Source organism: Cetorhinus maximus, chromosome 7, assembly GCF_964194155.1.
Source record: "Cetorhinus maximus chromosome 7, sCetMax3.hap1.1, whole genome shotgun sequence".
Taxonomy (NCBI): domain Eukaryota; kingdom Metazoa; phylum Chordata; class Chondrichthyes; order Lamniformes; family Cetorhinidae; genus Cetorhinus; species Cetorhinus maximus.
In genome coordinates, this window is record NC_135885.1 from 142,086,292 (window position 1) to 142,114,182 (window position 27,891).

Below are 27,891 nucleotides of genomic sequence, written 5' to 3' on the forward strand. Positions count from 1 at the left end.
AAAGATTTGTTTTATTTATTCATGGGATGTTGCTGTCACTTACTGCACTTCCCTATTTGCCCTTGATGGTGAGCTGCCCCCTTCAGCCATTGCAGTCTGTTTGGATTGTAAGTCTGTCGTAGAAGTTTTGATACAACTGAGTGGCTCGCTAAGCCATTTTGGAGGGCAGTTAAGAGTCAACTGCATTGCCCTGGAGTAAGGGTAAGCACAGCAATTATCCTTCCCTAAAGTGAACCATTTGGGTTTTTATGACTGTCCAGCGTTTTTGTAGTCTCCATTACTGATGCCAGCTTTCTATTCCAGATTTATTTAATTAACTGAATTGAAATCCCCTCAACTGCCTTTGTGGGTTTTGAACTTGTGCTTCTGGGTTACTAGTCCAGTAGCATAACCACTACTGTGCCCATTAAGCAGCATCTTGTCCATTTGTTAATTCAAATCCATATCTCGGGGTTCACCTGCATCCCACCTTTAGTGTATATACAATTCTTTGGGACCATGCTGATCCAAGGGCAAAGAACAGATTGGACTAACCTTTCTCTGCAGCAGCAACAAAGTCCTGTGCCTGGTACGCTTGTGGTGTGAACTTAAACATTTCACCATTTGTGGTTAAAACCTGTTAAGAATGCACTAGCAGGATTGTCTTTGGCCAGTGTGCAAGTTTCAGAACTGACTGAATTTGTGGTAAATGATCAACCTTATGGTGACCGTAACTTTTTGCTTTCATTGTGGCCTGAACTAAACAGCTTGTAATGAATAATTTGGATGTATGACTTTGGACTTTTTGCAAACTCTCCAGTGTGGGTCCTTCCACCAGGCTGAAAGCACATGTGCAACAGGTAACTGAATAAGTTAATCCCAAAGTTCAAAAGACGTGCCATGAAGTGCTATGGTGCGAGGTCATTAAGAATTCACACAGGAACAGCACTGACCAGAAAATATACCTCAACAATTTAATGCAGTACAAATTACAATAAGAAATACAGCAACATAGGAACAGTAGAAGGCTGTTCAGCCCCATTCAGTTAGATTGCGGCTGATCTGTATCTCTAGTCCATTTACCCACCTTAATACCCTTACCCAACAAAATTCTATTAATACCCTTACCCACAAAATTCTATCAGTTACAGCTTTAAGATTTTCAGTTGACCCCAGCCTCAACAGTTTTATGGGGGAGAAAGTTCCAGATTTCAACTCTGTGAAGAAGTGCTCCCTGACATCACCCCTGAACCAGCCTCGCTCTCATTTTAAGGTCCTCCCCAGCACCGCCCCCCACACACACACACACACACATACACTTTGCTTTGGACTTCCTCCACCTGAGGAAATAGTTTCTCTCTATCAACCCTGTCAAATCTTCTCATAGTCTCAGAAACCTCAATCAGATACCTTTTTTATTCATTCGGGAATGTGGGGATCGCTGGCTAGGCCAGCATTTATTGCCCACCCCTCATTGCTCATTGTCCTTGAGAAGGTGGTGGTGAGCTGCCTTGTCGAACCGCTGCAGTCCATGTGGTGTAGGTACACCCACAGTGCTGTTAGGGAGGGAGTTCCAGGATTTTGACCCAGTGACAGTGAAGAAACTGTGCTATAGTTTTAAGTCAGGATGGTGTATGGCTTGGAGAGGAATTTACAGGTGGCGTTCCCATGCATCTGCTGCCCTTGTCCTTCTAGGTGGTAGGCATCGTGGACTTGGAAGGTCAGTCGAAGAAGCATTGGTGAGTTGCTGCAGTGCATCTTGTAGATGGTACATGCTGCTGCCATTGTGCGTCAGTGGTGGAGGGGGTGGATGGGGTGCCAATTAAGTGGGCTGATTTGTCCTGGATGGTGTCAGACTTCTTTAGTGTTGTAGGAGCTGCACTCATTCAGGCAAGTGAAGAGTATTCCATCACACTCCCGACTTATGCCTTGTAGATGGTGGACAGGCTTTGGAGAGTCAGGAGGTGAGTCACTGTCTGCAAAATTCCCGGTCTTTGACCTGTACTTGTAGCCACAGTATTTATATTGCTGGCCCAGTTCAGTTTCCCACCTTCAAAACTCCCCAACCCCCCCCCCCAAGAATATTGATAGGGGATTCAACAATGGTAATGTCATTGAATGTCAAGGACGGATGGTTAGATTCTCTCTCTTGTTGGAGATGGTACTTATGTGGCACATATGTTACTTGTCACTCAGCAGCCCAAGCCTGAATGTTGTCCAGGCCTTGCTGTATATGGGCACGGACTGATTCAGTATCCGAAGAGACATGAATGATTTCACAACCATCTTCCTTTGTGCTAGGTATGACTCCAACCAGTGGAGAGTTTTGTCTCTGATTCCCATTGGCTCCAGTTTTGCGAGAGCTCCTTTATGCCACACTCAGTCAAACGCCTTGATGTCAAAGGCATTCACTCTCACCTGGACTATTCAACCTGTCCTCTCAATTTAACTGTTTGATCCCTGCCCTCTCTGCCCACCTAACTAGGGCTCAAACCTGTGTTTTCCAGTTATTTATTTGATGACTATCTACTTGGAAGGAGGTAAGCATGCCTGTTACTCGGCAATCCAATATTTGAGCTGGGTGAGATTTTTACCAAGTTACACTATTGTTAATTATTGACTAGCCAGTCTGGCTCAATAATAAAACCTGCAGGGGTAGACCCATCACTGCAATAATGGGATTCTTTACAGGCAGAAGCCTCTACAGACCAGTCCCCAAGTAGTGTAGTCCTAACTGAACAAACAATTAACCAAATCCCACTGAGCTGTATGGTATTTGATGGTTAAGTTCCTTTTTTTATATAAGTCATTCATGGGATGTGGGCATCACTGGCTAAGCCAGCATTTATTGCCCATCCCTAATTGCCCTTGTTTAGGGGGCATTTAAGAGCCAACCACATTGCTGTGGGTCTGGAGTCACATGTAGGCCAGGCCGGCCACAGACCAGGTAAGGACGGCAGATTTCCATCCCTAAAGGACATTAGTGAACCAGATGGGTTTTTACAACAATCGACAATGGTTTCATGGTCATCTTTTAATTCCAGATTTTTATTAAATTCAAATTCCACCATCTACCGTGGTGGGAATGAACACAGGCCCCCAGAGCATTACCCTGGGTATCTGGATTATTAACCCACCGACAATACCACTACGCCATCGCTTCCCTTGCAGTACCTGAGTGGACTCGAGGCTTTGTGAATCTTGGCCACTCCCAATTGGCAGCTGTTTTCTCCAAGCTGAAGTAGAGGGAAGTTAGCGTGCTCTAGCCAGGCATGCAGAATCTCTGCTTTTGTGAATTTCTCATTAATTTTAAGAGTCCTAATCATCTTGATGGGTTTCCATGCACGTCAACTAAGACCACCTGACCAAAGCCAAGTGCAGTAATTTTTCAGCATCCAATTACTGCAAGTTTGAATCAGTTAGCTGAAACGGTGTGAAGGCATACAATGTTCCTTGTTTTCTTGGTATTGTGCTAAATCTGCATAAATAGATTAGTCCGTGTTATGATTTAACACAACACCTCTTCCTTTGTGGACCTGTCAAAGTTGTTCAGTCCCCAGTTGAACACCTGAATTGGTGCTATTGCAGTCCTCCAGTTTGAGAGTTAGAGATTGCAGTTCCATGCAAAATTAATATTCAGTTGTAGTTTCTAAATTTCTAGTGAGGGTAATGGTCAGAAGATATTTCCATGCAATACTTGCTTGTATGGTCTCCATAGCAACCTGCATGTTTTGTTTGAAGTGATCAGGACAAATTTTTTTTTTAGGGCATTTCACATCATTGCAAATATTTGCATAGCTGCGTTATGTTAAACCTTGCTAAATCCTTTTTCTTTTAAATATCTCTCAGGTCATACTGAAATAATGAACCAGAAGCAGATGAATCCCCAAGACATCTCTATGGAAACTCATGAACAGGCTTACTGTAAATACTATCCTCTTCCCTCCCCACCTGCATCTATATTAGGCTTACCACAGCCAGCATGCTAACCAAATTAAGAGAAATTCTATTTAGATTAAGCAAGAATACAAAATCGTGATGGGAAATACATCATAAAATTTAAGGATATAGATGAGTTCAGACACATATTTAATATTCATATATCCTGTAAATAACCCTAGCGCTATGACAAATGTTACAATCAAAGAATTGGTATATCTACTTTCTGATGTCTCATTTTGTGGAGATGTTTCACCATTACATTCTGTAAAGAGTGTGATGTGGTTATATTGTTAATCTGTTATGAGATCATTGTGTACAAAAGAAAAAGCAGCACCCACAGGGTTGGAAGAATCCCTACAGGCATTTATAGACAAAACTATACTCCATAGACAACAAACACCCATTTTGAAAATTACAGTGTAAAATAAAATGGGTTTTTTAAATCTTCAATACTTTCTCAATCAATCACTGTGGAAAAAGCGTTCGATCAACATTGATCATCAGTTTTTAAAAAAACAAACACGAGCAGTGACTTTAAGAAACTTGCAATAATATTTTAAGTAAACACAATGGGTATAAAGTTGATATTAATCTGAAATATTGCACAGAAATAATTTGCCTTCTCAAAGTTTCTTTTTTGTATTTTTTGATGCTCTTGATGCCTCCGTTAGCTAATGTGAGCAAAGCATGAAAGGATATCTTCCTTTCCAATGCAGTGCAGTCAGTTTTGGGTAGCTGTAATCCTACATTGGCATCAGATGTTGGAGGATGGTTTAGTTTTCTGAGGCAACTTATTTCAAAGTTTGATTGAATCGTGTCTAAATCTTAAATCAGGTTCTCAGCACCAGTCCGTATAATTGCAAAATGGGTGAGCAATGTGGGGCTGCAGAGGATAGGGCTGGCTACAAAGTTGGCGGAAGACCAAATTTGGCCAGTCTTACTGCAGCTACAGTTCAGTTTGCCCAACATATTTACTATGTTATCAAAGATTCTTCCAACTCTGAAAGGCGTACCATATTATAAATTCATTTATAATGTAGAACATGATATATGTAACAGTGCCTAAAAAAAAAGGGGAGGGGGGGACAATTATTCACAAGTATGTGCAAAGCGTAAGTTGTACCAAAATTGTATTTTGTGTGGTTTCTCATGTTAGCAAAGCAGACGAATTTAACTGGCGCAATTTGACGAAAACCTAGTTAAGTATATGACGAGAGAAAAAATTAACTTTTTAAAAAAAAGATTATTCTTTTTCTAACAAAAAGGCTCTTCCCAAATAAAATTGCACCCTAATTTCACTAATGACCTTTTTACCAGCGACAGTGCAAAGATGGGGGCTGGTGATTTTTATTTTTCTTTAAACCAAATTATATCCTAAGACTGTAAACCCGTACCAAATTTATTGCTCCATTTTGCAAGTCACATAATCCAATAGTGACTCTAATGTAAGGTTTAGAAGAGGCTTTGAAGATAATATTACAACATAACTTTGTTGAACAGTGTTCAATCTAAAAATTAAATACAGAAAATACACAAAGGCGGGCTCAGTACTGTAGTATTACCTTTGAACCCTACCATCATTTGATTTTAGTGCCAGTAAAGCAATCAGTAACCACAAAAAAAATCAGAATGCAGCAGACATAAAAAAAAACTTTTATTTTTGTTTTTTTTTAATTATAGCCTGTATTTAAAGAATGATTGATTGTTTCAAGACTTAGCAAAGATTTTAGCTAGATCCATCCAGTGTAATGATTAGAAATTAGTTAGTAGTTTAAGATCTTTATTGTGTTGAAAGTATATCCCATTTTCGTAATAGGTTTATCTTTTTATAAGATTGGTTTTCTGATATGAAATGTTTATGGTTTTATAGTAGAATTGATCCTAAAGATAATGTGTAATATTGATTTTTTTTTCTTAAACTTTTTTTCTTATTGAGGGTTTAGTAGTCATGTTTTTTTAATCTTACAGTTATGCTACACATATGGGGCTCAATTAATTACAAGTCGACTGAACCAATGGTTATACATATAAGATACACCATTAACATATCGGAAATTATATCACAATGTGACTTTCAGATGTCAATGCAAGTTACCCGTTGTGATTAGTTTAACAGCTATTACGTCATAATAAATTCTTGGGTGTGTGTTTCTTTTCTAAAGCTCTGTTTCCAAATTCCAAGTATACTCATTATCCAGCAAAGTTATGTTTTTTTTTCTTTTGTGTAGCAGCACAGTACTCTTCATCAATTTTATGATGTAATAGCAATAATTTCTGCTATGAAATAGTGTACTTAGCTTAAAAGCTTTTTGCACTATAGTAAAAACGCCTCACTTTGTGACCACAGCACTTATCCAGCGCACTTAGGTTTTTTTTTTAAGGCTTCATACTCCACCTCGTAACAATCTTTATTGCCTAATTAGAATTTTACTAAGAATTAGAACTTCAATGTGAAACGATTATATGTCATAATAATAGCATGATACATGTGTAACATTATAGATTTTTTTTTTTGTTTTAAGAATAGATGAACTTTTATGTTTTTACATTCATTTTCTAGCTGACAACGTGGGCCATTTGACCTGCAGGTATTGACTTCTAGCCATTTGTGTACTGTCAGATGGTAAAATATTGATACTGTTTGAATATTTTCAAAAGGTGCACCCAAGGAACATTTTGGTTTTTGTGTTCTCTTTAAAAACAAAAGGGTTTGTTGTTTCGGAAATGTTACGACTGTCTCGAGTTGGCATGCCGCTGAAATATTTGATCCTGGTGATGTACAAATATGGATAACATATCTTGTTGCACTTATGTACATAGTAAATATGTAATAAAGCTGCCTTTATATTGTAAAATGAGCAGCAGAGGTTTTTAAATAAAAACGAAATACTCCGTTCAAAGCGTTCTCATGAGAGAGGCAGTTGTGTGTGAATTGTAACTGTTTACTGAAATATAATATATTTCCTATTGGAATACTTAGCAGTTAACACTTAAACTGTATTTTTAAAAGCTATATATGAAAATTGTATGCTGCAATTTTTTTGTTCAGAAATGAACATTCAAGCCTCTATTGGGGTGTACTAACCATACTTAATCTCTCATGCTTCTGGCTTTGAGCAAAGATGAAATATTCAAACCATATCATAAAAGCCTGACAGTCAAACAGCATCCCTCCCTAGAACGGAACATTTTAACCAAACTGAAAGTAATTTGTGTTCCCTTATTTACAATTTACTGGATTGTAACAACAAGAATTGTCTAACACCACACTAAAGAGTCACGGAATGCTTATAGTCAATTTTAATGTGATGTCTGATATTCATTTCTCTGGTCAGAAAATGATACATTTAGTGCGTTAGGTTGGAAATAATTACTCGAGCTGTTTTGGCAAACGTACATACGCCTGGAAAGTGTTCAGATCGATATTTCACAAAACTGGTTTGAACTTTACTAGTGACAGCAGCCAAATAAGTTTTCTAGCCGTGATATTTTGGTGAATCTTTAGCAGTTGAAGAATGTAATAGCTCCACAAACACATACAGGCACGCACACACATATATACGGAGCACAGTTAGTGATTCTTGTGCCATAGGCTTAGTAATACGTCACTTTGCAATGAAATGATTTGTCTGTATACAGCTTCTCCACTTCCCAGGTATACTGTACTGACTGATATTTCTCTGTAATACTGCCAGATTATACCGTTTATGCTTCAGTTATGTCATATGATGAATGAGATTCACTTATGTTTCTGAAAATACAACTATTTGTTTTATGACCATTGAGGGGAAAATAAAGAAATATTTGGGAAAAAATGTTGTATTATTTCGGATTTGTTGGTATTCAAATTGTACACATGTCGATCCTTGCGCATATCCTAGAATAATACACATCAGACTTTTCATCATGCTTCACGAGCCAACTATAGAATTTAGCACAAGAAATCCAAAGACTTTCCAAGCTGGTAACTTTGGAAAAACTAAAAGCAGAAAATGCTGGAAATACTCGGGGTCAGACAGCAGGTGTGGAAAGGAAGAAACAGTTAAAGGACTCAAATTTAAATCCTTAAACTCAATTACAGAGATAGGATTAGAGTCCTAGGCTCAACCATCTTCAACTGCTTCATCAATGACCTTCCTTCCATCATAAGGTCAGGTGTGGGGATGTTCGCTGATGATTGCACAATGTTCAGCACCATTCATGGCTCCTCATACTGAAGCAGCCCATGTCCAAATGCAGCAAGACCTGGACAATATCCAGGCTTCGGCTGACAAGTTGTAAGTAACATCTGTGCCACACAAGTGCCAGGCAATGACCATCTCCAACAAGAGAATCTAACCATCGTCCCTTGACATTCAATGGCATTACCATTGCTGAATCCCACACTATCAACATCCTGGGGATTAGCATTGACCTGAAACTGGACTAGCCATATAAATACTGTGTCTATAAGAGCAGGTCAGAGGCTAGGAATTCTGCAGCAAGTAACTCACCACCTGACACCCAAAGCCTGTCCACCACTACAAGGCACAGGTCAGGAGTGTGATGGAATACTCCCCACTTGCCTGGATGAGTGCAGCTCCAATAATACTCAAGAAGCTTGACACCATCCAGAATAAAGCATCCCGCTTGATTGGCACCACATCCACAAACATTCACTCCCTCCACCACCAACGAACAGGAGCAGCAGTGTGTACCATCTACAAGATGCACTGCAGGAACTCACCAAGGCTCCTTCAACAGCACCTTCCAAACTCACGACCACTACCATCTAGAAGGACAAGGGCAGCAGACACATGGGAACACCACCATCTGGAAGTTCCCCTCCAAACCACTCCATCCTGACTTGGAAATATATCGCCGTTCCTTCACTGTCGCTGGGTCGAAATCCTGGAACTCGCTCCCTAACAGCACTGTGGGTGTACCTACACCACATGGGCCGCAGCGGTTCAAGAAGGCAGCTCACCACCACTTTCTCAAGGGTAATTAGGGATGGGCAATAAATGCTGGCCCAGCCAGCGATGCCCACATCCCATAAATAAATTTTTAAAAAACGTTGGGCCTTTTAAAATTTCACGGTGGCCTTTTACCAGAACAAGGGGAATTTAGAGACTTAACAGCTTTTTAAACAAGTACAGAGCCAGGGAAAGGACTGTGATAGGGCAGAAGGTAAGAAAGTTTCAGTGATGAAAGAGATGATGGTGCATGGTAAAAACGTGATAATGGGATAAGTAAAGGAAGTGAATCACAGAATTGCTACAGTGCAGAAGGAGGCCATTCAGTCCATCTGTCTGCACCAACTCTCCCAATGAGCAATTCACTTAGTCTCATTCTCCCACCTCCTCCCCATAACTCTGCACGTTCTTCCTTTTCAGATAACAGTCTAATTCCCTTTCGAATGTCTCGATTGAACCTGCCTCCACCACACACTCAGTGCATTTCCAGACCTTAACCACTCACTGCATGGAAATGTTCTTTCTCATATCACTTTTGCTAATTACTTTCAATCTGTGCCCTCTAGTTTTCAATCCTTTCACGAATGGGAACAGTTTCCCCCTACCTACTCTGTCCAGACCCCCCACGATTTTGAATACCTCTATCAAATCTCCTCTCCACCTTGTTTTCTCCAAGGAGAATAGTCCTAACTTCTCCAACCTGTTTTCAGAACTGAAGTTCCCCTTCCCTGGAACAATTCTTGTTGATCTTTTCTGCATTCTCGCTAATGCCTTCACAACATTCCTCAAGTGTGCCTAGAACTGGACGTAATACTGCAGCTAAGGCTGAACTAGTGTCCTATACAAGTTGAACGTAACCTCCTTGCTCTTGTACTCTATGCCGCTATTAGTAAAGCTTTAGGATACTGTATACTTTCTCAACCTGTCCTGCCAACTTCAGTGACTTATGCACATACACACCCAGGTCCCTCTGTTCCCCGTCCCCTTTAGAGTTGTACCCCTTTATATTCTGTCTCCATGTTCTTCCGACCAAAATGAATTACTTCTCATTTCTCCGCATTGAGCTTCATCTGCCACCTGTCTGCCCATTTCACCAACTTGTATGTCTTTTTGAAGCTCTACACTATCCTCCTCTCAGTTCACAATGCTTCCAAATTTCGTATTGCCTGCAAATTTTGAAACTGTGCCCTGCACAGCAAAGTCTAGGTCATTAATTTATATCAGGAAAAGCAACAATCCCAGGACTAACCTCTGGGGAACTCCACAACTGACCTCCTTCCAGCCTGAAAAACATCTATTCACCACTACTTTGTCATTCAGCCAATTTCATGTCCATGTTGCTGCTATCCCTTTTATTCCATGTGCTATAACTTTGCTCACAAGTCTGTTATGCAGCATTGTATCGGGATAGCTCCAGACTAGGCGTAAATGGCAGCGGCTGTCTTTTTTAAAGTAGCCTTGTATTGTTTACTACTTCCTTAAAAACATTACGCTTGTTAGAGGTTCTTTTGAGTTTGTGTCTCTGATTGCTCAGGCCTACCCACTTTGATTAATAAAGAAACATTTCAAGCAGTAATAAAAACAGAAAATGCTGGAAATACTCTCTGGGTCAGACAGCAACTAGGGAGAGAGAAGCCGAGGTGGGTGACCTTTCATCGGAACGGGAAAAATTAGGAGATGTGATAGGTTTTGAACAGTTACAGAGGTGGGGGAGGGGACGGGGAGATCATAAGGGCAGATTTGCGATAGTGAGGGACAGGCAAGATTAAGTGACAAAATGATGATGGCGAAAGACAAAACGGGCTGGTCACGAAACAAAAGTTTGGCCTACCGGAGTTTGCAAGGAAAAAGCGGAATCGTCACCAGCTGCTGCCCAGTGAAAAATGACAGGAGGCACTTACGATCTGTATGTTTGAGTCTGGAAGGACTGCAAAGTGCATCGTAGAAAGGTGAGATGCTGTTCCTCAAGCTTACGTTGAGCTTCAATCGAACAGTGTAGGAGGACAAGAGTGGAAGTAAAGCAGAGAATTAAAATGACAAGTGACCAGAAGCCGGGGGCCATGCTTGCGGACTGAACGGAGGTGTTCCACAAAGGCACCCAATCGGCATCTGGTCTTGCCAGTGTAGAGGAGGCTGCATCATGAGCAAACAGTTTTGTTTGCTGTAAGATTTTGGAGTACGTGCGTACATCTCAAGTCCTCACAGGATTATCTTTTTTCCCCTCCTTTGCATAAGGACTAAGCAAAAATCCAAACATCAGGATCTGTAAGGGAGACGCATCATGATTGTAACAACTCCCAGAGAAGTGAATAAGCGTTACTGGACCTGCACTGGCTCCTTGATTATCCAGCTATTAACTGCACATTGGCTAAAGCCATTTTATATCAGTTGGCACCAATACACCAAGTGAGTTAAAACGATTTCTAGGTGATACGCAGTCTTCTCAAAGGATTACTGTTCTACAGACATATTGATAGGTAACTCGCTTGCCTTGGACTATAATTATGGTTCCAAGTCCCACTCCTAACGTTTGAGCACATAATCCAAGCTGACACTCCCAGTGCAGTACCTGGGGAATGTTGCACTGTCAGAGGTGCTGTCTTTCGGGTGAGACTTTAAACCGAGGCCTGTCCTGCCCCCCTCGGGTGGGTGTAAAAGATCCCAAGGCCACTCTTTGAAGAGCAGAGGATTACGGTACCTGGTGGCTTGGCCAATATTTATAATTTCTTCACCCAGAGAATGTTGAGAATGTGGAACTTGCTGCCTTGTGGAGTAGTTGAAAGGGGAAGCGGGACAAGAGTATGAGGGAGAAAGAATATGTTGATCAGGCGAGATGAATTAAGGTGTGAGGAGGCTCACGTAAAGCATAAAAGCCAGCACAGATCAGTTGGGCTGAATGGTCTGTTCCTGTGCTGGTAAATTAATATTATCTAACACCCACCTTAACTGTCTTAACATCAGTAATGCATAGATCTGTATACTTGTATTTTGGCTCCTTTTTCACATTGCTGAGAGAGAGATTCCACGCCTGTCAGCCTGGCTGTTAGGAAATCAGCAGCGAATTATGGTGGTGTCACCTATTGGGGTTTGTAAGGGCAGAAATGCCAATAATGTGAAGTGGGACTAATTCCCAAATAAGACACCAGGGAAGAAGCAGCTGCCTAGTTTTAGCATTGGCAGCCTGAAAAAGGGAACCAAAAAATACAAGTATACCAACCTGTGCGTTACTGGATGTTTAAAATAGTCAAGGTGGGTGTTACAGAGTGAGGCCTTATACCCTCTTGAGCTGCCAGTGCTGGCAACGGAGGAGGAGCAGCGGGGAGGCTGCCGCACACTCGGCCCATTCTGCACCGACAGTTATAAAGCGGCTCTCGGGCCACAGGGGCTCCCCGGGGGGGGGGGGGGGGGCGTCATGTGCCACCTACAGGAGGGTCAGGCCGGGTTGGACGGTTTAAGGGGGAGGCGATCTCAGGGCGCTTGGGGCCCGGGCCGCTGATGGAAGCTGCAGGGCGCACAAAGGCGGCGGTGTGACCCGTGTGCCCCGCCAGCCATCCCTTGGAGGCCGAGCATCGAGTGAAAGAAAGGCTTGCGTTGGTATAGCGCCTTCCACCACCTCAGAGCATCATCCCCCCTCCCTCTCCCCCCGCCCCTTATACACACTTCGCAACCAGGGAAAAGTGCCTTTGATGTGTCGCCCCTGCTGCCCAATGTTTAAAAAAAACAATCAGCCGGGTGACTATCGGATCTGGGCCGCGCTCCGTGGGCCCATTTTCACTCGCGGATGAGTCCCTGCGTCAGTCACCCAGCCGGGTGCAAAGGTCAGAGGGCGGGGCGTGGAGGGGCGGGGCTGACCCGGGGCTGACCCCGACCGCCGATGCCCCAGATGCTGATTAGGCCTCATCGACGGATGAGCGGATTTTTGTTGACGCCCGTGACCCCGCCCCCTTCCCCCCCCCCCCCCCACCCCAGCAAGTTAGGGCTGGCCCAGGGGTTACAACGGGGGCCGCACTCACCTTTGACCTGGGGGGCGGGGCTTCGGGGTCCTCAGTTGCTGGGAAGGCCCGACGACGACGACGACGGTCACCACTGAAGTTACCTGAGGAGGAGGAGGAAGGGGGGCACCTGATTCCTCCAGGCCCAGGCCCCACGGATCTGATGCGGGCGGCCAGATCCCTCCCTGTCAGCCTGACAAGATCCCCAGCCGGTGTTTCTATAGCTGCCCCCGCCCCCCTCCTCCTTGTCTTAATTATTTAAGTTTTCCAGCTAAATAGGTTATAGATAACGAATTTTCAACTGCTGCCTATTAACCAAACCATCAACCGCATCCTTTTTACAACAAAATGTGCCAGAATCATTGAAATGAATGATACAGCGCGGGGAGGCCACTCAGCCCTGTGCCAACCCTGTACAAGAGCTAAAACAAGAACAGAATTACCTGGGAAAAACTCAGCAGGTCTGGCAGCCTCGGCGGAGAAGAAAAGAGTCGACGTTTCGAGTCCTCACGACCCTTCACTGTTGAAGGGTCGTGAGGACTCGAAACGTCGACTCTTTTCTTCTCCGCCGAGGCTGCCAGACCTGCTGAGTTTTTCCCAGGTAATTCTGTTTTTGTTTTGGATTTCCAGCATCCGCAGTAGTTTTTTGTTTTTATCTCTGTACAAGAGCTATCCCATTTAATTCCATCTCCTCCATCCTTCCCCGAAGCCCTGTAAATGTTTCTTTTTTTTTTGCCGATCACCTTAAACCTGTGTCATTGAAGACAGAGATGAGGAGGAATTTCTTCCCCCAGAGGGTGGTCAGTCTGTGGAATTCTCTCCCCCCCCCGCCCCCTGCCAGAGAGCGGTGGAGGCCGGGTCAGTGAATATATTCAAGGCTGAGTTAGACAGATCTTTGATTGACGAGGGGATCGAGGGTTATTGGAGGGGGAGGGGGGGAGGTTTCATGGTTTTGAACACCTCAGTCAAATCTCCTCCTAACCTCCTCTGCCCTAAGGGGAACAACCCCAGGCCATCCCGTCTCTCCCTTCTGACTGAAGTCCCTCATACCAGGAACCATTCTTGTCAATCGCTTCCGCACCCCGTCCAAGGCTTTGAAACCTCTCCTCAAGAAATGGCATGGTGCGCTTTTCTGGAAAATATTTGTTTCATAGCTAGTTATAATTCAATTACTTTTACCGCAGAAAGGAATCGCTCGTTTTTTTTACCATGTGCACCTCTTCTGAGGTGCGTGGTTACATCTGCAAAAGATTAAACTGGAAGGTTAAATAAATAAATAAAAGGTGGGGGGTAGGGTGGAATACAGCATTGCTATAGAAACACTGAAGTGTGACCAGATGCTATAACAATCAACTTGTGTTTTTAAGATGGCAGCTGTGTTTCCAACATTACAATGGTGACTACACATCAAAAATACTTCATTAGAGAGGAGGGAAAGAACACATTTTAACAAGAGATTCCCCAAGGCATGTGGGAGCTGTGAAAATAACAGCAAGTGGCTTCAAGAGCTATTACTGCAGCTTCTGAAGAGCTCCAATTGCACCCTCTGGTGTCGTGTCATGGTATTATCCAGTGACTCAGGTCTTAGCCCAGAATCGCTGAAGCGTCAGTACTGGTTTGATGTATTCCTGGTGAACCGATCACTTGACGTCGCTCATGTAATGTTTCATCACTGACATTCGAGGGAGATGTTGGCGTAGCGGTGATGTCACTGGACTAGTAATCCAGAGGCCTAGGTTAATGCCCTGGGAGCACGGGTTCACCACGGCAGCTGCTGGAGTTTAAGTTAAATTAATAAACTTGGAATATAAAGCTAGCCTCAGTAATGGTGTCCATGGCAACTATCAGCGATTGTCATAAAAGCTCATCTGGTTCACTAATGTCCTTTATGTAGGATGAGGGTGTTCGGCAGAGTAAGGGTTGATGTGGGACTAGAGAACAGTACAAACTGTATGACGTAGAGTCACGTGATAGACTGTAGAGTAAAGTCTGGTAGGATTGGGAATGGAGGCAGCACCCATGCATGGCAGTACCTTGGATATGTACATAGTTAAGGATTACCAGTAAACGGTTTATGTTTAACCATACAAGCCTCCAGACCGCTTGGTGAAACACCAAACAACCTTTACAACACTTCAGGGAAGGAAATCTGCCGTCCTCACCTGGTCTGGCCTACATGTGACTCCAGACCCACAACAATGTGGTTGACTCTTAACTGCCCCCTGAAATGGTGCCACAGGCTACTCAGTTCAAGGACAATCATGGCTGGGTAACAAATGCTGGCCTTGCCAACGATGTCAACACAACCCTTGAAAAAAATAAAGAAAAATTTTGATCATGAGGAATTTCCCCACTGTTTGCAAAGGTTAATACATTTATTCGGTTCAGTGTCTCGGAATCATCGAGCCCTGAATAAAATATCTGACTTTATTTTGTAGCGAGATGAATAATGTGATTTATAAATCAAAAAAAAAACAAAACAATAGGTAGATTTATGGGTAAGTAATGTTTAAATCAAAGCTACGTCCGTGAAGTTTCTGTAGTATCAACCGCAATGGGAAATATCCAAGTAAATGCCACTGCTAACCTCTTCCATGAGCTCCTCTTCTACTGTACGACTCTGAAAGTGATCCTGCATGCACAGGACAAGTCAGGCATATCGTTTTACCTAGAGGATAACCAAAAAGGACGATTTCTGAAGGTAACTGGGGTGAATGTCAAACCCAGAGCGCTGGCTGCAATATCAACGAGCAGCACTGCATCAGGGTTAATGCAAGGGAACAGCACTGCTCAGTGGATTCCCAATATCTGTCAATCATACCCAGCCCCTTGAAATAAATCAAAATTGAGCACAGCCCTGCTCAGACGCTGATAGGATACAGGGGGCGACATTGTCAGGTTGTGCTCCTGTCATGGGGCTTTGCTAGAGACAAGCACACATTTTCACATCTTGGGTTGGCCCGGGTACTAAACTGATCGCCGGTGGGCACAGCCCAGAAAGTTACACCGACATGTTCATTTTGTTCTGGAGATAATATGCAGGGATTGGGATAACAACTAAATCGAGAATTTTACAGGTTTTTGTGCTTTAACCTGACACTGACAACAGGTACTTGAAGCGCTGATGTTAACAGGAGAGGAGGAGGAGGTGAGCAGCTGATTTGCCAGCAGCTGAACCTATCTCATCACTGAGCAATGATAGATATGGGGAATGAGTTGTATGTAATGACCCATAGAGCCATAGAAAAGTTACAACACAGGAGGAGGCCATTCAGCCCATCATGGCCATGCTAGCCCGAGGACACCCAGCTGCCCTTTCTAATCCCACCTTCCTGCACCCGGCCCATAGCCCTGCAGCTTACAGCACTTAAGGTGCAGATCCAGGTACTTTTTAAAAGAGTTTAGAGTTTCTGCCTCTACCACCAACTTGGGCAGCGAATTCCAGACACCCGCTACCCTCTGCGTAAAAAAGTTCTTCCCCATGTCCCCCCTACACCTTCTGCTACTTATCTTGAATCTATGTCCCCTGGTTCTAGAATTCTCCACCAAGGGAAACAATTTTATCCTGTCCACTCTATCTATTCCCCTCATAATTTTGAACACCTCAATCAAGTCACTTCTCAGCCTTCTTTGATCTAAGAAAAATAACCCCAACCTATCCAATCTCCATGTTATGGACCAGAGGGGAGATTAATTTAAACAGCCCTGATTTCTCCTCTCACCACCCATCCGTAAACAGAAAGGTGTTTTTGATTCCTGAGTTGCCCCCTTTACAAGTGATGGCGTGTTTTCCCCAACCCTTCAGTTTGAAGTGATCCAATCCTCTATTGATAACCCCACAGCAAACTTGAGATAAGGTAAAATGAGAGGGTTGGTTTATTTTACACACAGGCAAAACATGGGAAAGGAGTTTCACAACATCTGCCCCTTTTCGCACTCGTACAATAAAAGAGGGATAAGGGAAAGAAAGGGGTACAGGGCAAGACCACGATAAAAATAAGAGTGATGGTTTCCCGTGAGCCCAGAGTCCAGAATCAAAAGTCCAGTGGCGTATTCCTTCAGAGGTTAGCAGGCTGAAACTGGTGCAGGGTCAACCGACTTCCACGATGGGAGAAGGAACGTAGTGATGAATGAGTCTTATAGGCACAGATACAGACATTCCAATGTTCCAGTAGTTCACAGTGTAGATGAGGGCCAGGCGCTTCACCTGGACAGAGCTCTTCATGCTACTGCCTGTTGGATGATAAAACAATAGACTGACTGGGTTCAGTTCCACACAGCAATATTACAGCCTCTATCAGCTTCAGGGAGGTCATGTGGCATACCTCCAACTCCTTCTCCCAGGTCTTAGTCAAAGGATGTATTTTCTCAGGTCTGGAATCTTGAGGTTTTAATAGAGGAGTTAGGTCCCTTTTGTCCTTTGCAGACATACCAGCTCCATTGGTCCAAGCTCTGCCTTAGAAATGTCAAGGGGTGGGTGCATTTCTTTGGAATTTGATTATTGGCAGTCACAGAGGGCATAAGCATCTCTTTAAAGATAATGAGGTCCCTGCTGGTTTCTGGAGGTTAGAAATTCCTCTGGTATGAGTCATAGCTAGTCAGGGTAAAGCCTTGTCCATTTTTTAAAATAATAATTTTATTAAAGTAGCCAGGTTGATGTAGATATATATTTTCCTTCCTGTCTTCTGGCTGGGACAACCAGTTGATTAGAGTGATCACTTGATCATTGTAACCCAATTCTGCTGCAATTCATGCTTTTCAGTGATTGGGAGTGAGGGGAGATTTAATTGTGATGTATAAAATTATGAGGAGCCCAGTTAGAATGGAGAAGGATCTATTTCCTTTAGCACAGAGGTCAATAACCAGGGGGCATAGATTAAAAGTAATTGGTAGAAGGATTAGAGGGAGGTTGAGTAATATTTTCACCCAGAGGGTGGTGAGAGCCTGGAGATCACTGCCTGAAAGGATATTAAAGAGAGAAACCCTCATCACATTCGAAAAAAATTACTTGTACTTGAGTTGCTGTAACCTACAGGGTTACAGACCAAGAGTTGGAAGATGGGATTAGGTTGGATGACTTTTTTTATGGCTGACAAGGACAAGATGGGCCAAAAGGCCTTCTTCTGTGTCATAAATCTTCCTTTTTTTTTACATTTCTTCAATCAATCATAACGGGTTGCAAGTGGGTCTTGTTCCTCCAGGGACTCAGTTCTGCAGAGTCGGACACAGGGTGTTACACAACTACAGAATGCTGCAACACAGGAAGCCATTCACTCCACCATGCCTATACTGATTCTTTGAAAGCCATCCAATTAGACCCACTCGCCCTCTCCTTTCCCCACAGCTCTGCGGATCTTTCTCCTTCAGGTATTTATCTAATTTCCTTTTGAAAGTTATCATCAAATCCGTTCCACTGTCCTTTAGGCAGTGTATCCAGATCATAACATATCCAAAAAAAATTCTGCTTGGTGAAAGATTTACAGTGCCCAGGTCTCATTATTCTCCTTACAGATATAGGCTCAATTCACAAGCCATCATCGATATGGACTCTACAAGCCAGGTGGCGCTGTTCCCCCCATGTGTCTGCTGCCCTTGTCCTAGGTGGTAGTGGTCGTGAGTTTGGAAGGTGCTATCTAAGGAGCCTTGGTGAGTTCCTGCAGTGCATCTTGTAGATGGTACACACTGCTGCTACTGTGCGTCGGTGGTGGAGGAAGTGAATGTTTGTGGATGGGGTGCCAATCAAGCGGGGCTGCTTTGTCCTGGATGGTGTCAAGCTTCTTGAGTGTTGTTGGAGCTGCGCTCATCCAGGCAAGTGGAGATTATTCCATCACACTCCTGACTTGTGCCTTGTAGATGTTGGACAGGCTTTGGGGAGTCAGGAGGAGAGTTACTCACCGCAGGATTCCTAGCCTCTGACATGCTCTTGTAGCCACAGTATTTATATGGCTAGTCCAGTTCAGTTTCTGGTCAATGGTAACCCGCAGGATGTTGATAGTGGGGGATTCAGTGATGGTAGTGCCATCGAACATCAAGGGGTGATGGTTGGATTCTCTCTTGTTGGAGATGGTCATTGCCTGACACTTGTGTGGTGCGAATGTTACTTGCCACTTGTCAGCCCAAGCCTGGATATTGTTCAAGTCTTGCTGCATTTGGACATGGACAGCTTCAGTATCCGAGGATTCGAGAATGGTGCTGAACATTGTGCAATCATCAGCAAATATCCCCACTTTTGACCTTATGATGGAAGGAGGGTCATTGATGAAGCAGCTGAAGATGGTTGGGTCTAAGACACTACCCTGAAGAACTCCTGCAGTGATGTCCTGGAATTGAGATGATTGACCTCCAACAACCACAACCATCTTCCTTTGTGCTAAGTATGACTCCAACCAGCAGAGAGCATGGGACTGTAACCCCTGGTTCTAGACCCCAGCCCCCAGCCAGGGAATAGTAAATACTTGACTCTTTTTTTTCTCCACAGATGCTGACAGACCTGCTCAGGTTTTCCAGTATTTTGCTTTTGCTTTAATAATTAATAAATGCAAGTGGTCCACCAAACAAGATTAAAACAATTCGTGGAAAGTCAGGAACCCTAATAAGGAGCAGTTTGGGTGAATTACAGGGACCTATTTAAGAAGGAGTAGGCCAAGCATATGAGAGAGAAATAAATAGAAGGATATGTTGATAGGATGAGACGAAGTAGGGTGTGAGGAGACTCAAGTGCACAGTTGTGTACAGTTTGGGTCTCCTTACCTAAGGAAGGATATACTTGCCATAGAGGGAGTGTAATGAAGGTTCACTAGACTGACCCCTGGGATGGAGAAACTGTTCCCGCTCATAAACAGATCGAGAACCAGAGGGCACAGTTTTAAAGTGTTTTGCAAAAGGAGCAAATGCAAGGTGAGAAAAAAACTTTTTCACACAGCGAGTGGTTAGGGTTTGGAATGCACTGCCTGGAAGTGTGGTGGAGGCAGTTTCAATTGAGGCTTTCAAGAGGGCATTTGATGATTATTTAAATAGAAACAGTGTGCAGGGTTACGGGGAAAAGGCAGGAGATTGGCACTAAGTTAAAATGCTCAGAGCTGGTGCTGACACAATCGGCTGAATGGCCACCTTCTGCACCGCAACAGTTCTGTGATTCTGATTCAATAATTCTGATGGGATTGTCCTATGAGGAGAGATTCAGGAAATTGGGCCTTTATTCTCCAAAGTCTAGAAGAATGAGAAGTAATCTTACAGGGCCCAAACAGGGAAGATGCAGGAAGAAAGCTTCCTCTGGCTGTGTGGTCTAGATCCAGGGGAGACAGTCTCAGAGTAAGAGGCAGGCCATTTAGGACTGAGATGAGGAGGAATTTCTTCACTCGGAGGGTGGTGAATCTTTGGAATTCTCTACCCCAGAGGGCAGTGGAGGCTCAGTCATTGGGTATGTTCAAGACAGGTCAATAGATTATAGATATTAAAGATATCAAGGGAAATGGGATAGAGCGTGGAAAATGGCACTGAGGTAGAAGATCAGCCATGATCTAGTTGAATGTTGGAGCAGGCTTGAGGGACTAAATGGCCTTTGCTTGCTCCTATGTTCCTCTGCGGAGCATAAACACCAGCATGGAGCAGATGGGCTGAATGGCCTGTTTCTGTGCTGTTAACTGCGTGTAATTGGCAGATATTGAAGTTAAGCAATGCAATTATTCATTGGCTTTGCTTTTTCCAGCCACAAGACCAGTTTGGTGCCGGTTTTTCCCATGTATAAAGTTGCAGGAGTGAGTTTTCCCGGATTCCCCTTGGGCTGTCACTGCGTTCCCGTGGTAACCGCATCCGCAACATCTCCGCACCTGGAGACAGCTCCCCCGGCGCCCTCTGCCCATTGGCTGAGGCCGGCAGGCTCCTGGAAGCACGTTGTCCAATCAGAATATCCCTGAACCCGCCATCCCCTTCCGGTCTGGAGGCGCCGCTGATTGGCCCGCAGGCCTCGCGCGCGGAGGTGGCGGGGCGCGGCTGGCTCCGGCGCGGCGATTGGACGGTCTCGCTCTTGAGAGACGGCCTCCGGGGACAATGGGGCTGGAGCGGGGGCGGTAGGGGGTGGGCGTGACCGGCAGCGTTGTGAGCAGCGATTGGCTAGCTCGGAATGATGGGCAACTGGCCCGGCACAATGTGGGCGGGCAGGGAGCGGCGCGAGGAGGCGGGGTTGTTTGTGGGCGCGTCTATGTAAATCGTGGCGCCGGGATTGGTCACTCGTTCTTGATGGGCAGCCTCCGGGGGTGGGGTGGGAGGGGGTCAGTGGGCTCGGAGCGAGGGTGGGCGTGACTCACTCAAAGCGTTCTAGGCGGCGATTGATCGGCTCGGAAAGAAGGGCAGCCGCCGGGGCGGGGACGACGTCTCGAGTGCCGGCAGATGGATGGGAGGGCGGAGTCTATGTAAATGACGGCGGCCGACATTGGGCGGAGGGTGTTTGACCGACAGCGGCTGGGACAATGGGACGGCGCCGGGAGGCGGGGGGGGAAATGGGCGGGTCCTCCTGGCCTCCCGGCGCCGCGATTGGGTGGGCGCCGCTTGATGGACAAGGAGGGGTGAGAGTGAGAGAGCAAGCAAGCAAGTGAGGAAGGGGGCGGGACATCCGGCTACGGTGGCCGGGCGGCGTCACGTGAGAAGGCGGCGCGGGCGGGCGAACGAGCGGAGAGCAGTCGAGCAGCGAGAGAGAGAGAGTCCCCGCCCGATAGAGTATGGCGGCGCCGACGACCGAGGAGTCGGGCTTTAGGGGAATAATAAAATAAAATTTTTTAAAAATGAGAAGAGACCCGCGTTACATTCGATGAGGAAAAAGAAGATGGGGCGGGAAGGAGGCGCCGTTACCTTCCTGTGAGGCGGGAGCGGCCTTTTGTCTCCCTTAAGGGGGCGGCCGGGGGGGGGTGGGGGTGGATATTTTTTATATATTTATCCCCTCCAAGAGAGGGGGGGGGAAAAAAAATTAAAGGCATTTGGGAAAGTTTGACTTCCCCTTTAATTCCCACCCCCCCTCGGATTTTATTTTTTTTTTGCCCTCCGACTCTTATTCCTCCCTTAAAGGGGCAGTGGCCAGAAGCGGCCATGCGGGAGTACAAGGTGGTGGTGCTGGGCAGTGGGGGAGTGGGCAAGTCAGCCCTCACCGTGCAGTTTGTCACTGGCACCTTCATCGAGAAATATGACCCGACCATCGAGGACTTTTACCGCAAGGAGATAGAGGTAGTATTTTTATTTTATATCTACCCCCTCCCCTTATTATTCACATTGTAATTTTTTTTGGGGGTGTTGGGTGTGGGACAGGTTCAAGAAAGTGCTTCGGCCAATGGAGGTGGGGGTAGGGTCTGGAAATCAATCCCAATCCCAAATCCAGTATTCCCATAGTTCCCCAAGATTAACTCTGCTTCTCTCTCCATAGATGCTGCCAGACCGGTTGAGTTTTTCCAGCCTTTTCCATTTTAAGGTTGAGTTTTTCCAGCCTTTTCCATTTTAAGGACAGTCGTATTGGACTCGAAGCGTTAACTCTGTTTCCCTCTCCGCAGACCGGCTGAGTATTCCCAGCGCTTACTGTTTTTATTTCAGACCTGCAGTATTTCGCCTTCATTTCAATGTTTAATTCACTGCTGCTTCTCTTCCTGGAATGCCTACCTTGAAGAAGTACTGCTCTCCTCCCCCGATGGGATTCCCCTTTGTCTCTTTCACCTTACCCCCCCCCTTCGCTGCTTTCCATTTCCCTTCCGGTGTTTGATAAGGCATTTATCAAAACTCGCTTTCACAGGAGTTTTGGAGAAGTCATATTGGACCCGAAACGTTAACTCTATACCTCGCTCCACAGATGCTGCCAGGCCTGCTGAGTTTTTCCAGCATTTTCTGTTTTCGTTGTACTCTCTTTCAAACACCACCACCCCCGACCCATTTCATGCCCTGCTTCACACTTTTTTAGGATGTATATGAAAACAACGTACTGCAGCTGCTGGAGATCTGAAATAAGTACAGATGGAAAAGCTCAGTATATGCAGTGAGAGAAACAGAGTTAAATTTTGAGTCCATTGTGATTCTTCTTCAGGACTAATTGGATTTTTTTCCTGGAGGTTTTATCACATGTCTTCTCACCACCTACCTCCTCATCTTCCCCCACCCCCATCTGCAATAGTTTTACACCCAATACAGGAAAGTGCACCATTTGCTTTAATTGTTTTTTCCTTCTTGGGTTTTTGCTCACAGCTTGTGTCCAGGAGATTAACTTTTCATTCCTGGAGGGTTGGTGACCCTGGTTGTCTTATGAGGAAAGGTTGAGTAGGTTGGGTCTAGACTCATTGGAGTTTAGAAGAATGAGAGGTGATCAGATTGAAATGTGTAAGATGCTGAGGGGACTTGAAGGGTAGATGCTGAGAGCATGTTTCCCCTTGAGGGAATCTAGAATTTAGGGGGGATGGTTTCAGAATGAGGGCTCTTCCATTTAAAACTAAGTTGAGGAGGAATTTCTTCTGAGGGTCTGTGGAATTCTCCCCCCCAGAGAGCAGTGGGGGCTGGATTATTGAATACACTCAAGGCTGAATTTGAAAGACTTTTGATCCACAAGGGAGTCCAGGGTTATGGGGGGCAGATAGGAAAGTGGAGGCCACAGTCAGATCAATCATGATTTTATTGAACAACGCAGCAGGGTCAATGGGCCAAATGATCCACTCCTAACTCTTATGTGTAGTCACTAAACAGGACAACCAATTTATGTACAGCAAGCTCCCACAAACAGTAATGTGATAATGACTAGATTTTTTTAATGATATCGGTTGAGGAATAAACATTGGTCACAACTACCAATGCTGCTCTTCGAAATAGTGCCACCTGAGAGGAGAGTTAGGGCCTCAGTTGAACGTCTCACCTGAAAGATGACGCCTCCAGCAATGCAGCCCTCCATCAGTACTGCATTGCGAGTGCCAGCCTTGATTTGTATGCTCAAGTGGAACCTGAACCCACAACGTTCTGACTTGGAGATGTGAGTGCAAGCCACTGAGCCATGGCTGTCAGGTTATGTGGTATAAACAGAAGCGTAAAGTACAAAAACAAGGAATTTATGGTGAAACTTGAGAAGACACTTGATTCAGCCTCAACCGGAGGACCGTGTCCATTTCTGGGCACTGCGCTTTAGGAGGGACACAAAGGCATTAGAGAGAGTGCAGACAAGATTCACAAGAATGGTTCCAGGGACGAGAGACTACAGTTATGTAGTTAGATTGGAGAAGCTGGGGTTAACCTTATGCAAGAGAGAGCTAGGAGGAGATTTGATAGAATGGTCTAGACAGAGTGGATGGAGAGAAACTGTTTCCATTGGTGAAAAGGTCAAGGATCAGAGGACACAGGTTTAAGGTAGTTGGTAAAAGAAGTAATGGCGACATGAGGAAAAAACATTTTATACGCACCGAGTGGTTAAGATCTGGAATGCATTTACTGGATGTCGTGGAGGCAGATTCTTGATTGAATCAAGAATCAAGGCTTTCAAAAGGGAATTGGATCATTATCTGAAGAGAAAAATTTGCAGTGTTATGGGGAAAAGGCGGGAGAGCGGGACAAGTGGGGTTACTCTTGGGGAAAGCCAGCAAGAGCTGAATAGCCTCTGTGTGTGCTGTAACCACTCTATGGTTCTGTTACAGGTGGACTCATCACCATCAGTGCTGGAGATCCTGGACACAGCGGGCACCGAGCAGTTCGCCTCCATGCGGGATTTGTACATTAAGAATGGCCAGGGTTTTATCCTGGTCTACAGCCTGGTCAATCAGCAGTCCTTCCAGGACATCAGGCCCATGCGCGACCAGATCATCCGCGTGAAGCGCTACGAGAAGGTGCCCGTCATCCTGGTGGGCAACAAGGTGGACCTGGAGAGCGAGCGGGAGGTGTCAGCCGCTGAGGGCCGGGCCCTAGCTGAGGAGTGGGGCTGCCCCTTCATGGAGACCTCGGCTAAGAGCAAGACCATGGTGGATGAGCTGTTTGCTGAAATCGTCAGGCAGATGAACTACGCTGCACAACCTGACAAGGATGATCAGTGCTGCTCTTCCTGTGTCCTGCAGTAAAACACACCCGGAACAGCAAAAGAACACTGAAAGACTTTGCGTCAGTTCCTATCTGGGGGAGATCTCCACCTCTTCCGACCCAGGAGGCAACTAGATTATTCCTTATTGCTGTGTATAAAGGCAGAGAGTATCGATGAGGAGCTTTATAACTGATGCTCAGTGCTGCTCATCCTGTGTCCTAGAATAAACACACAAAAAAAAAAGCAAAACAAAAACGCTTTGGGTTAAGACGAGATATTCAGTCGGTTCCTACCTGGGAGATCGCCACCTCTTCTAAACCAGGAGACCCGCCAGATTCTTTCACATTGTTTTATAAAAAGCAGAGGGTATCGCTGAGAAGCTTTATAATTGATGACCAGTGCTGTTCTTCCTGTGCTCTATAGTAAGGAGAAGAAACAAACTCTTTGGGTTAACAAAGACTTGAATTATTTCCTGTCTGCAAGATCTCTGCCTCTTCCAACCCAGGAGACCTGCCAGATTGTTGCTGTAGTGTTTTTTTTTTAGAAAGAAAAGAGGGAGCAACAAAAGCTTTATAACCTAGGTGAAATCGATGACCAGGGTCCTATAGACAAAGCTAATAAGTTGGGTTAAGGCAGGAATTTGAGTTAGTTCCGATCTGGGAGATCTCCACCTCTTCCAATCCAGTGAAACTAGATTGTTTCATATTACTGTTATAAAGGGGGAGGGTGATACCTAAAAGGAGGAGCTTTATAACTGATGACCAGTGCTGCTCTTCCTGTTTCAAACCGTAAAAAGTAATGATTTTTTTAAATGCAAGATGAGACTCGAATTGGTTGTGAAAAGGGAGAATTGCAGCATCGACAGACAAGAGCCAGGTTATTTAATCGAGCTGCACAGCCAAGATTTAAGATTGAGGACCAGGGCTGTTCTCTCTGTGTAAATGCACTGATTTTATAAAAAATAATAATTTTTTTAAAGAAGCAATTGATATGATACAGGAAGGATGTCCACACTTAATAAATCTGACTGCACTCTTCCTGCATGATGTCATTGAGGAGTTTAAACGCTTCTTGTAAAGGGGAGAGCAAGCAACCAAAATGGGAGAGGAGAGAGTTCTCAGTTCATGGTCTCCTGTAGTGAATGGGAAACTGAGCCTAAATTCTTTAGCTGTTTGTGTCTACAGGGTATATGGGCAACACATTACAACAGGAGAGTCTGTGCCGTTCTTCAGAGACCAGGAGGGAAAAGCAGTGGACCTTTTAAGTCCTTTAGTGCAGAGTATAACCAGGAGTAGTGACACCAAGGGCCTTTCTTCAGGATTCCATCGGGTTTATTTTCAGTGCGGTATGGTAAATGTTAATGATCAGTGCTATCCTTTTGTGAATGGTGCAAAAGTGATGGTAAGCTTAAGCTGATGATTCCTCTGTTAGTCTCTAAAGGAAAGGGCAGTGAATAAATCAACTGTAATACAGTTGACTGACCAAGATGTTCCTTGTATCATACAGAAAAGAGAATTGACTAACTTGGGTGGGACATTACCCTGCTCTGTCGTTTGGTACAAGCCATTCGTGGTGCTGTTTTCTTGCTTTGCAGCAAGATGTGGTGGGGAGGAAGAAAGCAAAAGGACTTTTATTTTCTGACTTGCAGTGGAGAACATTAAAACTATCAAACTACAATTTATTGAAAGATCGACGCTGTTCAACTCTTGCAAAAAGCAAGCAGCTTTACAAAGCTACAAGATTTGGCTAATTCTTTCCTCCTTTCCGCTTTTGCAAAGTGATTATTTTAATCATTTTCCTTTTGGCATTTAGTAAGAGAAAATGGCACCAGTTTTCTCTCTTTTTTTTAATACTTCCTAGGGAGGATCAAGAGGAATGTGAGGCTCTTTTGTGTAGAAAATTGAGGCTAATTTGGAAAGGGAGACACGATTTTTAAAAGAAAAACTGCTTGCTGTGCAGAGAAAGAAAAGATGTTACCATTCCTGCAAGATGAAGAAATTGAGAATCACTCTGTGATCAAGGTGGAAACGGCAGATCTTCTGCTGCCATGATGCATTTGTGAAATATCAACACAGCAGCCATCACAAGCCTACAGAGCGTAAGGAGGGACAAGCAATCCCGTACTATATGTCTGCTTACTCCACCGTTGTGATTTTAATTGACCCAAGATGCTGAGTGCTTCTTCAGTGGGAAGAGGGGGAAGAAAACTCCTTGTCCAGTCTTGATTCTTGCAGGTGAGGACGAGGATTAGTTGGGGAAAGTTGCCTCTGTGAGGTTGAGAAAAATCTTCAGTCAAGTTTAGAGACTTTTTGCATAAAAGTCCTTGTCGTAGACTCTACTGAGGGGAAGAGCATATCGTCTCCCATTCCCACGAGTGTCTCAGTCTGCTAATGGGCAGGTTTTTCAACAGGTATGATGGTACACGGAGATCGAAGGAAGCGAATGCCCGAAGATCACCTGTAACACGTTGGGAAATTTTTCAAAATTTCACATTCAAAAAGGAAAACCAAATCACACATTGCAGTCAATCCGGACAAATGTGATTCAGATTCTTGTATTGCACGTTGAAAAAAAGTTTATTGCATTTATCGCTTGAGTCTATAAAAAATGGAAACCCTTTGAATTGATCAAATTTTACAAACTAGTAGATATTATCCCTCCAATTTCCTTCTTTCCTGATGCAGAAGTGGCAAAAATATATTTTATTTTATGAATGGTGCTCAAATACTTTATTGTGGGTTTTTTTTTTCATTTTATATCTTTGAACTAAGAATATAATGAATGCATGGCTGAACACCAGATAATTACTAAAGTCTTACATTGGAGCATTCTGTAGTGGTTTAATAAATGAGCGCAGTAGCAAAGTGTTTTAGTCACTTGCGGTCTTATTTTGCTTGCTTTTGAATATCTGACAATTGTGTTACAGGAACATTTTTGTTTATTTTTTAAATGCCACTGCGTAGAACCAGCAGTTGGAATTGTGGAAATGAGACAGTTTTCT

At 44.4% G+C, this 27,891-nt stretch overlaps 2 protein-coding genes across 14 annotated transcripts in view; both read left to right on the top strand.

The window, feature by feature from the left end:
• Positions 1 to 7,736, top strand: part of mbnl2 (muscleblind-like splicing regulator 2) — a 109,610-nt gene extending 101,874 nt beyond the window's left edge. For 11 of the 13 annotated variants that reach the window (XM_078546019.1, XM_078546017.1, XM_078546014.1 and 8 more), the window contains one exon: positions 3,829 to 7,736. In XM_078546019.1, coding sequence (XP_078402145.1) covers positions 3,829 to 3,968 — 140 coding nt within the window. In that variant the 3' untranslated portion in view covers positions 3,969 to 7,736. The remainder of the gene's footprint in view (positions 1 to 3,828) is intronic. The other 2 variants (XR_013577157.1, XM_078546018.1) reach the window with 1 other exon arrangement.
• A 13,789-nt stretch (positions 7,737 to 21,525) lies between these two features.
• On the top strand, positions 21,526 to 25,431 carry LOC144683028 (ras-related protein Rap-2a). The gene is made up of 2 exons (XM_078546025.1): positions 21,526 to 22,084; positions 24,514 to 25,431. Exons 1-2 carry the CDS (start codon positions 21,950 to 21,952, stop codon positions 24,928 to 24,930), a joined length of 552 nt encoding a protein of 183 aa, XP_078402151.1. The 5' UTR covers positions 21,526 to 21,949; the 3' UTR covers positions 24,931 to 25,431.
• The last annotated feature ends 2,460 nt before the right edge of the window (positions 25,432 to 27,891 follow it).